This window comes from Lytechinus pictus, chromosome 9 (assembly GCF_037042905.1).
Source record: "Lytechinus pictus isolate F3 Inbred chromosome 9, Lp3.0, whole genome shotgun sequence".
Classification (NCBI taxonomy): domain Eukaryota; kingdom Metazoa; phylum Echinodermata; class Echinoidea; order Temnopleuroida; family Toxopneustidae; genus Lytechinus; species Lytechinus pictus.
In genome coordinates, this window is record NC_087253.1 from 718,031 (window position 1) to 731,955 (window position 13,925).

The window sequence follows — 13,925 nt, forward strand, 5'->3', positions numbered from 1 at the left end:
TTACGTCAATTACAGCTACTTACATGCTCGTATGAGCAATCAAGCATTTCTGACCAAATCATTTGGAACATAATTTTAATCCACAAAGTGCAAAATAAATTACCTTCACAGCTTCCATCAATTTCAGTGAAGTTTTCGCTGCAAATACACCTAAAACCTCCAACAACATTGATACAATCTTCACTGACTGTACAGTTGTTTGTACCATCGTCACACTCATTTATGTCTAAAAGAAGAAAGATAATTTAGGAATTCAACTCAATTCAATTCAATTGCAATCAATTCACTTATATCACAAAATCTTCACAAAATAGCCAAAATTGCCGATTAGAATAAGTTCATATTTAAGGAAGAGGAAAATGAAGGAATTTATAAAAGAAAGAACAAGGCAAACGCCAAGCGTTGTCTTGCCTGCATATTGCAGTCATGAAGAGACTGCATGTCAAAACTACATGTATGCTATATGACTTAGATGGACCTCTGTTACGAGTTTGGCGATCCCACCTCGAAGCTATAGAAAGTTATTGTGTGTACAACACAGCACAGTGCCAGTCATGGAAAGTTCATTGACCTTTCAACTTAATCAAATTCAACTCACATTCGAACTTGACCTGCACCTTCAAGAGATGGACCTCTTGTATGAATTTGGCAATCCTACCTCGAAGATATAAAAAGTTATTATGTGTACAACACAGCACAGTGCCAGTCATGGAAAGTTCATTGACCTTTGACCTTAATCAAATTCAACTCACATTCGAACTTGACCTGCACCTTCAAGAGATGGACCTCTTGTATGAATTTGGCAATCCTACCTCGAAGATATAAAAAGTTATTATGTATACAACACAGCACAGTGCCAGTCATGGGAAGTTCATTGACCTTAATCAAATTCAACTCACATTTGAACTTGACCTGCACCTTCAAAAGATGGACCTCTTGTATGAATTTGGCAATCCTACCTCGAAGATATAGAAAGTTATTGTGTGTAGAGCACAGCACAGTGCCAGTCATGGAAAGTTCATTGACCTTTGACCTTATTCAAATTCGGCTCACATTTGAACTTGACCTGCACCTTCAAGAGATGGACCTCTGTTATGAATTTGGCGATCTCACCTCGAAGCTATAGAAAGTAATTGTGTGTACAACACAGCACAGTGCCAGTCATGGAAAGTTCATTGACCTTTGACCTTATTCAAATTTGACTCATATTCGAACTTGACCTGTGCCTTCAGGAGATGGACCTCTGGTATGAATTTGGTGATCCCACCTCGAATACATAGGAAGTTATTATGTGTACAACACAGCACAGTGCCAGTCATGGAAAGTTCATTGACCTTTAACCTTATTCATATTCGACTCATATTCGAACTTGACCTGTGCCTTCAGGAGATGGACCTCTGGTATAAATTTGGTGATCCCACCTCGAAGCTATAGAAAGTTATTGGGTGTACAACACAATTGTTGACGACGACGACGCAGACGACGCCGGAAATAGTGATACCTGTGTCTCGCTCCGCTACGCAGGCGAGACAAAAACAAGGATGGATCCATCAAATCATCACTATTTTCACAAGTGTCCTCAGAACTACAAATCTACCAAAATTATTTCAAATGCTTTTATCTAAACTTAGATGTTATACGTCTCACAAACTTTCTGAGCCTACAATGGTCTCATCCGATTTAGGTATATTGTACTCTTAAATATATTCAATCATATACTTGTATAAAGCCCTGTAAAATAGATGAAAGAATACATGTTAAAGGCCTATTTATCTTCAATGTGCCCTGACCCTGTTTGGATGATTTGTAAAAACAATACAACAATGAGCAAATAATCATATCACTACAGGCATTTCCCTTACAAATAGGGCATACAAACAGGTACTCAACAGCAGAAATAGCTATAAAATCAAATGCAGTCACCGAAAGTAGTTTATGCATTGGCACTATAGACTGTGGAGAAAGTTGATGAAAGGAAATGATACATTTTGATGAGATTTATCAAATTGTAAGAGTATTAGAAAGGAGAGATAATTGATTAATTAGTTGGAATATGATTAAAAAATGATTTACCAATGCAAGATTTGGGTGTGTCATTATCATACCCTACGTCACATGTACAGTTGAAATCACCATCTATGTTAGTGCATGTAGAGACATCAGGGGGACAGGTGTTTTGAACGGTGTCACATTCATTAAAATCTGTAAGAAAAAACGATTTCATTCATTTCATTATTTCACTCATTCGTTCATGCATTCATTCATGTAATCCTGTACTTAACATATCTGCAATTATATCAATATTAAGATTTAAACAGCTCTTAGTACAAATGTTTCTTAGTACTGCTGCTACCCCTTCCCCACTTTAGCTTTGGTGCGAAAAGGGCCTGTTTTTCATCTTTGATTTAGCTCATTCATCAATTCATTCAATCATTTATTCATTTACTTATTCATTTATTCCTAAATATCAATTAATTGAATTGCTCAATTAATTACTCAATTAGGTATTTATTAAATGAACCATCAATTGATTATATGCATATACAAATTCATTTATCCATTTTATCATTAAAACAGTAATTTTGGCTCAAACCTAAAATCCTTAGTGCAACAAAACATGAAACAAAATTAAAGAAATTAGGAAGAATACTGACATCATGGAATTTCACTCATAACACTATTTACAGGCCATAATAATTCAACTACAAAAAATATGACAAAGTGTACAAAGCAAAGCAAAATTCTGAAGAGCTAAATTGTGCAATGTTCATCGTGTGTTTCCTAGCTTTATCTCCATGGATATTTATGATTTTTCTTATATTTTCATGATTTACAAATGCTTCATCACATGTTTTGTACATTTCACCAAAGAAAACGGAATGTGACGTTCAGAAAATTGAAGAACATGGAAATGGTTATTAAGCTAAAGCCGGGGTAATAATAATAATAGCAGGGCCCGCTGGTAGAGCAGTTTTCGAAACTGAAGTGTCTACCCTGGGTAAATATACCTATATTATCATTATTATTATTATTAAGAAAGCAGAAAAGTAGGATCTCTAATCAAACAAAAGAAAAATTCATGAAAATCCATATTGTACTGTTTGAAATAGAAATCTGAAACAGAAATACTCCCAAAAATCTTTTTGCCCAATTGATTGTGAGCTGGCAGCAACTGTGCAGTGCCAAATCAACATTGCTCTATCCCTTAAGTTGATGCACGCCAAATGTGAGGCATTATTAAGATGTCATCTTACCAGTACAATTACTGTCCACAGACTCTTTCAAGAAACCTTCAAGGCACATACATTCATAGGATCCGTCAGAGTTTACACAGGTGCTAGAAGGTCCACAAAACTCAAGGATGTCATCACATTCATTACGATCTACATGAACATGCATAAGATAGAAAAGAAAAACATAAATCTAAATATCATTTATATGAATTTATTGAAAGCTAAATGAGTATAGAGTAACTGAGCATTCATAATCACCACTGCCATTAGCAATTATCAATTTAACAAAGGTAGATTAATCTTCAGTAGTTTGGGGCATATATAGTTCATTTCAATTCAATTTCATTTATCTCCACAATTCAATAAGAAAAATTATGGCACAAATAAAAAAATCAAGGAAACAATAAATAGACATACTTACATATCTATATACAATAGCAATGGGTAACCCAAGTAAAGAACATTTACAAATATTAAAAAGTGGAGGACAAACAAAAGCCCAGTGCTTAAATGGGAAGTTCACCCTGACAAATAGTTTATTTTAAGAATAACAGAAAAAATAATAAAAAATATTGCCAAAGGTTTGAGAAAAAATCCATCAAAAAAATTAAAAAGTTATTAGAATTTAAATCATTTGATTTATTACATCATACATGTATGCGAGCAGCATTCCTACATAGCGAATGGTAAAAAAAATCAACAAAATGTTATTGTCTCAGAAAATTTAAATGGTTTTTACTGTACCTTTTGTATATTAATAAACAATAAATCATTTCAGACCCGTTCATAAATAGAAAACAAAAATAAGTCATAAGGAACCATTAAAAAAATGAAATTCATGCATTTTATATTACATAACATATGGGGCAGCTGCTTGTTTATGACGTCACAAATCCAAAAATTAAAATTCTAATAACTTTATTAAACTTTAACGGATTATCCTCAAACCTTATTCATCAATATTTTTTATTATTTTTTCTGCTACTTTTACAAAAAACATTTCTTCAGGGTAAACTTCCCCTTTAACAAGGGTTTGTCCCAATCAATATAAATATTACATTTGATATTCAAGATCATAAACAGACAACAAAGCAAAAAGCCATTCAAAAATTTAACATACAATTAGGGAATACATTCTTTACAGAATAAACAAAAGTGTGCCTTCCCTGATTAAGAATATCAGCAATAAGTTGCATTCATGTGTTATGTGCACCTATGTGATACTAAGTGCAAAAGTCACGTCTTCATAACCACAGTAGGCACTAATTGGAGAGAAGCATATTTAAAGTCCAATAGAAGATAAAGAAATATTCTATTGTGTGAACCAAAAGCTGTGAATGGAATCTACTCAGATCCTCAGCTGAAAATCATAAACCAAGAAAATACACTTGGGCAGGTTTATTAGAATTGCTTGAAAAAGACTAGTCTACCCAACAGAATGCCATGTTGTTTTTGTTTATTACTCTGAAATTACTCATCTATCTATATTTTGACACATTGATAATTTTTATTTTTAATAGATTTACAATCATCTTTAATAATCTTTATGGTGGATTCTGTTTAAATTCATTTTACGATTTTTACCAAATCTGGATATGCTGATAATAATGCCCTTATTTCTTGAAATACAAGGAATTCCACTCATGGCCAATCTAGCAATCATCTACAATTCATGCAATATTGGCCCAAGCTCAAGGATTATCACTGGTATCCCATTCTGAGCAATTATATACAATCTAAATTTACATTCATACTATAAAATAACAGATGCATACCTGAGCAATCATTAGTCCCATCACCCTCGTAGCCCTCATCACATTCACACGTGAAGTTACCAGGAGTGTTTACACAAGATGCGAGTGCATGACATGAGAACAATGCTGGGTTCTGGCACTCATTGATGTCGATGCAACTCATATAAGGATCTCCTTGGTATCCTAATTGACAGGAGCATGTGAACGAACCATCATCGTCTGTACAGTCAGCATTTTCTCCACAAGGCATTGAGTCACATTCGTCAATATCTAAATCAAATATAAACACAGAGTCAATTATAATATTTTGTTATTAATATCACTACTCTTACCTACTTTATATATTGTGCTCATCCACAAAGGAGCAATATTGTTCACTTTTTACACGCAATAGGCCTACTTCTTAATCTCAGATAGTCTAACACTAAAGGAACTAAACCCACTTGTTGTAAGTTGGTCTAAATGCTGTTTGATCTTCACTAACACTATCTTAATCTTCATCCATATTCTGAAAATGGGTTTAATCTAAACTCTGGTCAAAATTTGTGGTTTTACTAAGCAAAGCCTCATCAAAATCTGTCTTTAACATCACATTGGCAAGATAAGCATGGACATGGAGAGTAACAGATCAATAACCTGATTTCTGTCATACAAGGACTTGTGACTGACCCTCTCAACATAATCCATCATTTTTCCTACAGGAAATTTGCACAATGTACTATTGTAAACAAAGAGGAACCACACTGAATTGTCTAGACAATGATGCATTTATAGATAAAAACATGTATTTAGACGTTGGTATTGCTGGCTTTCCATAGTTACAGTTGATTGGATCAACCATAACTATTTGTAAGAAGAGAATCCTTCCAGACAAAACCTTACCCTAGCAATGAATTTCAGGACTGATACATGTATCTATGATAAGCTGCACTGATCTATAAGTTGAACTTATCACAAACATGAACTCATCAATTGATATGTTTTGTTTCATAAGGCCCAGAAAAGATAATGCCTTTATATGGCAAGATGCTTGTGAAATTGTTCAATTCATACTACTTATTTTCACAAACTTCAAGATTTCTTTGCACAATTTAACCTCATAAAACTAATCAAAAACTCTTTGGTCACAATAAAATACATTGAAAGATACCAAACATTCAATTGGTTCAGAAAGAGACCATTTTCTCTCAGATTTTACTTCTACATGTACATTATTTAAAAAATAATAGGCCAATAATTATCTTGATTCAAGTGTTAGTAACATCCAACCATGTCACCCATACCATATTATTATGCTCAACCAGCATAGTTGGACATGCATACATTTTTACAGGGTCAGCACTGGCTAACATCTAAAATTGTAACCGTTTTTTTTAGAACAGGTAATGATATACAATGGGCCATTTCAAGTTTGGTGTTAACCTTCTGGGTGCTGGGGTTTGGTGCTGATTTCTAACTCTTTTATTACACCAGGAGCCCATATCATAATGACTTAAATACATGCCAACTTGCAAATATGGTTATCACCATAAAAGGGCTTTTATTAACGTTTCCATGGTATTTACAATAATTGTATATCGTTATGAAATAGGATTGGACTTTAAATTGAAAATGGTACTTTGAAGTGAAAATCACACTCTTTGTTAAGCTATCTATCACATGATTGAGATCAATTATTTTTTGATAGAGATAGAAAAGGCAGTTGCATTTTTCAACACCAACCTCAGCACAAACACCAAACATGGAATAACACATAGCATTAATAGGATAAAATGGTAATTAAGATCACATTACTTTCACATGTAAGTCCATCTCCTGAAAAGCCAGGATCACAAAGACAATAGAAGCTTCCATTATTGTTGATACAGTCAGCATTCATATGACAGTTACCGCTTCCAAGTTCACATTCATCGATATCTATTAAAGAAATTAAAAAGAAAGATATAAATAGGCCCTTTTCACAACCAAACTTTTTTTCTCAGATTTCACCTCTTAGTTTACAATACATTTAGGCCTACATCATTGCAAGAGACTTTTAGCAGTGCATTTAATAAACATATTTTTTTGGTAGGCTTCATTTGCCAGTGCAATAAAAGGGCACATTACACAATGTGCCTAAATCTGATAAATTCATAGCCTATGCATAATTAGCCCTTTCCACCAATGCACACTTGGTGCCATGCGAACTTCGCATTTCACACTCAACAAACAATGCATTGTTTCCCTCCCTGAAAATAATTCAGTACAGATGGGTTCATGGTCCAGCGCACAAAGAGTTAACTTGCTGCATAATATTGTGTCATACTGAACGGTGGATAATGATCATTAAAACTTATGCTAATATATTTTATGGGTTTTTGCCTGGGATACAATAAAAATCATACTCATTATCACTAATCCCGCACCTTTTCTATATTTCAATGATATTTTATTGATACTTTCGATAAAACATTCAAATATAAATCAGTTAGGATACATTCATAGATTTTGTGTTTGCACATATACAACAAAATAAGTACAGGTACGTTGCATATTACATAAGAAATGGTAAGTATAGAAAGTTGGAGTATAATAGATAATAAATCACAATCATTTTCAGCAGTGACAAGAAATAAATATTGGCATAACACATTTTCTTTGGTGGAGATGTAGTTTTCCTTTCCTTTTTAACAATGTGCAATTCTTCTGTGTACAAGAAACTAACATTCATTTGAAAGTCAGTGCTAGGCTTATTATAATTATTTATAAATAATGATAATGATAATAATATACAGTTCTTGTAGAGCGCATATTACATTATGATTATAACGTCTCTGTGTGCTTCCAAAGGACTTGGATATTATTTCTCCCGGCTGTAGTTTGGCAGCAGTAATTACTCAGATTACAGCGCAGACGTATTTCAAGGAAAATCTCTAGTTTTTGTATACAATACATGTTACATTTATATAGCGCATTATATTGACATTTCAATGCACTTTATCATTATATTTCTAACTTTATATAATTCAGAAACCCTTAAACATGTATTTACCCTTTAATTGAAAAGAATTGAGATAGTTCCCTCTTCATTTTAACTAAATATTCATAAAAGTGTTTGCTATGTATAGACTTGACTTATCTCAGAAAGTATTCAACATTACTATATCGTCTTTTAGAAAATTAATTTCGTCTACATGAAATTGAATAAAATTTTGATCCTTATTCTTTTTTTATAGAATAGTATACTCCTTTCATAAATAATCATTTCCACTTATTTCAAATTGATCTTTAAGCAAGTCAGAGTCTTTTTAGAGAGCCATCTGATGACATAATGTGATGCCGGGTTATTACCCCATTATCAAAGAAAAAAATAATTCTTTTGTTGAGCTGAATCTCAGAATTGTTCTAAATCCCTTACTTGTCGAATATATTAGAAAGAGTAACTTTTAAATTAAAACATCTCTGTTAAGTGTCTGTGTACTTCAATCAAATAAATCTGTGAATCTTCATACCAACACAATTGAATCCATCTCCAGTGTATCCAGAATGACATGTGCAGGTGAATGAGCCTGTTATATCTGTACAATTTGCATTCATGGAGCATGGAGTTTGAGACATGCACTCATCCACATCTGTAGGAAGAAGTCATATTAAAGAAAAGTATGATATTAAAGTAAGCCCCAGCAACAATTAAGAGGATGTGTTGGAAACAAATTTGAAATTTCCTCACATCTTCCATACCAGGGTTCCATCTTACAAACAGATACGATTGATCCACTCAACGATATGAATATCCATTATTATCATAATTATTGGTAATGAAAATTTGCACAATATCCTTTTTAAACAAACAAGAATGCATGAGCTTACATCATATCTAGAAAACATTTTTAACAAACTTGCATTTCAGATGTTGGTGTTGTTGGCTTTCCATAGTTGTAGTTGAAAGGATCAATTGAAATTCTTATCAAGATGGGACCTAAAACTATTAAAAACAAAGTCCACCCCAACAAAATGGTGATTCCAATAGAAAGAGAAAAATCATAAAAGCTTTGCATTGGAAATCAAAACAAAATCAGATGTATAATATCAAATTTATGACATTGGAAAGTTTGCTTCATTTCACAAAACAGTTATATCACATCCTGGTTGGCATGCAAACGAGGTTACCAATTACGTCACCCATTATTTCAATACTAATTATAAGAAATATGAATTCATAAAATTATAAATACTATAATTTCCTACTGATTATTATGTAAACATACATGTACATAATAGTTTGATTCTAGCTCCTTGACCTTTTGCAATTACAATTGTTGTAATGTATTGTGATTTCATGAAGAGTCTCTTTATTGTCAAATCTGAAAAAACTGAAATACTGCATAATTCACCTAATAAAATACAAAGGAAATAGTGCATGACATCGACTCTCATACTTTGCACTATGTTGCGCATAAAAATGTTCTGTGAAAAAAGGCAATATTTTACCATTTCATAAGTTTATTATTTTACATCAGATATTTCAAGATTTTCAGCGTTGTGCTTGTTTACTTTTTAAATTTCTAATACAAATAAACTTTACGTTGGGGTGGACTTGACCTACATACCCAGCGATACCAATAAATATGAAAACTTCACATTTTATATATTTGCAAATACTTTCAGACAATATTTAAAAAAACATTTTACATACAGTACATTACACAAAATCTTCTAAATATAGTATGATCAGTTTAGTGATCATCTTCTTTAGTCATTTCTAGGTTTATCTTCATTTAAAATATACAGATTAGCATTTACATTACACTGTACCTATAAATCTTCAACACATTTGAATGATAACATACAAGAAGAAAAAAGTCTTTGATCACTGAACATCAATTCCCTTCAAAGATCAAGCCTCAACCTCTCGTAATATCAAATCATGAGTAAATTTGTTCCTAACAGGCCTGGGTAACAAACTCTACTTCATGATCATTCTCTTCTAAAGCTAAAACGTATTGCAAACTGTTATATTTTTTACATTGCATTTCCTTAACCCCATACTATCCTTAACCCCGGACTATCCTTAACCCCATACTATCTTTTATTGGATTCACACTGTCTTTCTTAAAGGACAAATCCACCCCAACAAAAAGTTGATTTGAATAAAAAGAGAAAAATCCAACAAGCATAACACTGAAAATTTCATCAAAATCGGATGTAAAATAAGAAAGTTATGACATTTTAAAGTTTCGCTTAATTACACAAAACAGTTATATGCACATCCTGGCTGGTATGCAAATGAGGAGACTATGACGTCATCCACTCACTATTTCTTTTGTATTTTATTATAATGAAATATGAAATATTCTAATTTTCTCCTCATTGTCAAGTGATGCAACGATTAATTCCTCCCTGAACATGTGGAATTAGCATTGTTTAATACTATATGGTTCAGACAAGTTGGTCCTTATTGTCAAATCTATAAAAAATGAAATATTGTATAATTCAAACAATAAAAAACAAAAGAAATAGTGAGTGATGGACATCATCGACTGACTCACCTACATTGTAGTTGTGCATATCACTGTTTTGTGAAAAATAAGCGAAACTTTAAAATGTCATAACTTTCTTATTTTACATCCGATTTTGATGAAATTTTCAGCACTATGCTAGTTTGATTTTCTCTATTAATTCAAGCCAGCATTATCCTGGGGTGGACTTGACCTTTAACCCCATACTATCTGCTTAGCCGGGGTTAACGCCTTAACCCCGGACTATCCCACAGCTCATGAATATTGATGATTTTACCATTCAGAGCATGATTAACGTGCAATTTTGACTTCTGTGATTGGCTATTGCTTAGCCCCACTTTTCCTTAGCCCAGTTTCGTTTCACACTGCATCTCTTAGCACTCTTAGCACCGCAATTGTGGTGCTAGCACAACAATAAGCCGGCTTACCCTGCTTTTTTGCAGGGCCAAATATTACCATACTATTTACAGTGCTAGCCCACTTTGCTACAACGTAGTGTAAAACCAAAGTGGGTTAAGGAAAAAAAGTACAGTGTGAAAAGCATATGTGTGTACCTTTACTAATGCGTATTGCAAACTGTGTGTTCCTTTACTCAATTTCTTGGTGTTAAGGAAAAAAAGTACAGTGTGAAAAGCATATGTGTGTTCCTTTACTAATGCTTATTGCAAACTGTGTGTTCCTTTACTAAAACTTTTTGCAAACTGTGTGTTCCTTTACAAAAACGTATTGCAAACTGTGTGTTCCTTTACAAAAACGTATTGCAAACTGTGTGTTCCTTTACTAAAACGTATTGCAAACTGTGTGTTCCTTTACTAAAACGTACTGCAAACTGTGTGTTCCTTTACTAAAATGTATTGCAAACTGTGTGTTCCTTCACTACAACTTATTGCAAAAATGTGTTCCTTTACTAAAACGTATTTCAAACTGTGTGTTCCTTTACAAAAACGTATTGCAAACTGTGTGTTCCTTTACTAAAACGTATTGCAAACTGTGTGTTCCTTCACTACAACGTATTGCAAATTGTGTGTTCCTTTACTAAAACTTTTTGCAAACTTTGTGTTCCTTTACTAAAACGTATTGCAAACTGTGTGTTCCTTTACTAAAACGTATTGCAAACTGTGTTTTTTTTTACTAAAACGTATTGCAAACTGTGTGTTCCTTTACTAAAACTTTTTGCAAACTGTGTGTTCCTTTACAAAAACGTATTGCAAACTGTGTGTTCCTTTACAAAAACGTATTGCAAACTGTGTGTTCCTTTACTAAAACGTATTGCAAACTGTGTGTTCCTTCACTACAACGTATTGCAAATTGTGTGTTCCTTTACTAAAACGTATTGCAAACTGTGTGTTCCTTTTACTAAATTTTTTTGCAAACTGTGTGTTCCTTTACAAAAACGTATTGCAAACTGTGTGTTCCTTTACTAAAACGTATTGCAAACTGTGTATTCCTTTACTACAACGTATTGCAAACTGTGTATTCCTTTATTAAAACGTATTGCAAACTGTGTATTCCTTTACTAAAACGTATTGCAAACTGTGTGTTCCTTTACTAAAACTTTTTGCAAACTGTGTGTTCCTTTACAAAAACGTATTGCAAACTGTGTGTTCCTTTACTAAAACTTTTTGCAAACTGTGTGTTCCTTTACTAAAACCTATTGCAAACTGTGTGTTTCTTTACTAAAACATATTGCAAATTGTGTATTCCTTTACTACAACGTATTGCAAACTGTGTATTCCTTTATTAAAACGTATTGCAAACTGTGTATTCCTTTACTAAAACGTATTGCAAACTGTGTGTTCCTTTACTTAAACTTTTTGCAAACTGTGTGTTCCTTTACAAAAACGTATTGCAAACTGTGTGTTCCTTTACTGAACTAAAACTTTTTGCAAACTGTGTGTTCCTTTACTAAAACCTATTGCAAACTGTGTGTTTCTTTACTAAACATATTGCAAATTGTGTGTTAATACATGCTGTATATACTCAGGGATATTTAAAACTAAAAATGGGCAATTCCATAAAATGATCAACCTTTTTGTACGTCCGACCCCCATTTTTCTCAAGTCTTACTTCACTGCATATTAAATTGACCAAGTCATGGTCATTTGAGAGCATTACAGACTGTCAAAATTAGAACCAGAATTCAAATCTGAAAATTTCATGAAGGTCCCACGTATAGGGGGTTGGACGTACATATTTTATGGAATTGCCCTAATGCAATCATCTTATTACTCATTTCAAAAATAATTATAAAAGAGAGATTCGACTTAGGTCTCAAATAGTGTTATATCTATAATCTTGTCTTTGAGTATATTCCTTTGTTAATTTTCAATCACAATTAGTATCTTCAAGCACTCAGCAGATCTCCAAAATTAATTATAATCATTATATTAACTTTTTTTTTCTAAATAAATATGGTGGCAGTGGTAATATGGAGATTTGACAAATAAACAGATATTTAGAGAAAATATTGAAAAAAGAAGAATCTTGTTGCATTACCAATACATGTATTTCCATCTCCCATGAAGCCAGAATCACAAAAACAAGTGTAGTTTCCTTCAGAGTTTATACAGTGCCGCTCTCGGTAAACTTGACACTTCGTCGCGGGTGTACGTGTAGCGACCGCGGGAAGTCGTGAGCTAAACGCGGGCAGCATGTCTGAGCGAGAGGCACACGGCCAATGAATATTTCAATGGTCCATTTTAACAAGTGGAATAGCGCCCCCTTACGCTGAACATTTGCGAGCGCAAGCTGTACGTGGCCCTCCCAACGAATTGGCCGGCGCACCCCGGCCGCGCCGCGCCGCCAGGCCAAGCATCGATATCGATAAGCAAGTGCACTGCACACTTGCTAGTTGGCGCTTGTTGCGGCTCGGTACCGCTCTGCGATTCCACTTCCAACTCTATTTTCTAACCCTATTTTTTGAATTTTGTAGTATTCATTTAACTTCTCATCTTTCTTTGCGAAGATTTGTGATTGTATGTTTTTTCCAGTTTTAGATTGAAACGTGGTGATATTTGTTTGTGGCGGAATTCAGGTGAGTTTTGTGGGGTTTTGTTGACGATGACAGTGAGTGAATGAGTGCCGCTACGGAGAGAGTGTTTGTAGGCTCCGGCCGTGCATGCCGGGCCCGTGTCTCCGGCCGGACATGTCCCTTACGAAGTGGCTTGGCTCTGTGGAGTTGGGTATAGACCTTATCGCAAATAGATTCACGCAAAGGATCATGGGATCGCAAAGGGGGCAATAGCGCCGCTGTTGTCCGGATGCGACCATGCGAGCGCAAGCAGCCGACAATAAAGTGTACGATTTCCATAGTGTATCAAAATACGATCGACGCCCGCAGCCAACATTTTGCTAACTTCCAGTAAACGCCTCGTCATATTTGTTCCAGAGTCTAACATTACTTTTCTTCTTAATCATAGGTGGCAGAGATATATGTGCCG

At 33.9% G+C, this 13,925-nt stretch overlaps 1 protein-coding gene across 1 annotated transcript in view; it reads right to left on the reverse strand.

Moving 5' to 3' along the window:
* The window catches only part of LOC129268468 (fibrillin-1-like), a 137,315-nt gene extending 123,608 nt beyond the window's left edge, over nucleotides 1-13,707 (reverse strand). Inside the window, exons 1-7 of the mRNA XM_064104441.1 lie at nucleotides 12,982-13,707; nucleotides 8,479-8,598; nucleotides 6,782-6,904; nucleotides 5,009-5,257; nucleotides 3,255-3,383; nucleotides 2,074-2,202; nucleotides 104-226 (exon numbers count right to left, since the gene is read on the reverse strand). Coding sequence (XP_063960511.1) covers nucleotides 104-226; nucleotides 2,074-2,202; nucleotides 3,255-3,383; nucleotides 5,009-5,257; nucleotides 6,782-6,904; nucleotides 8,479-8,598; nucleotides 12,982-13,138 — 1,030 coding nt within the window. The 5' untranslated portion in view covers nucleotides 13,139-13,707. The remainder of the gene's footprint in view (nucleotides 1-103; nucleotides 227-2,073; nucleotides 2,203-3,254; nucleotides 3,384-5,008; nucleotides 5,258-6,781; nucleotides 6,905-8,478; nucleotides 8,599-12,981) is intronic.
* Nucleotides 13,708-13,925: the final 218 nt, after the last annotated feature.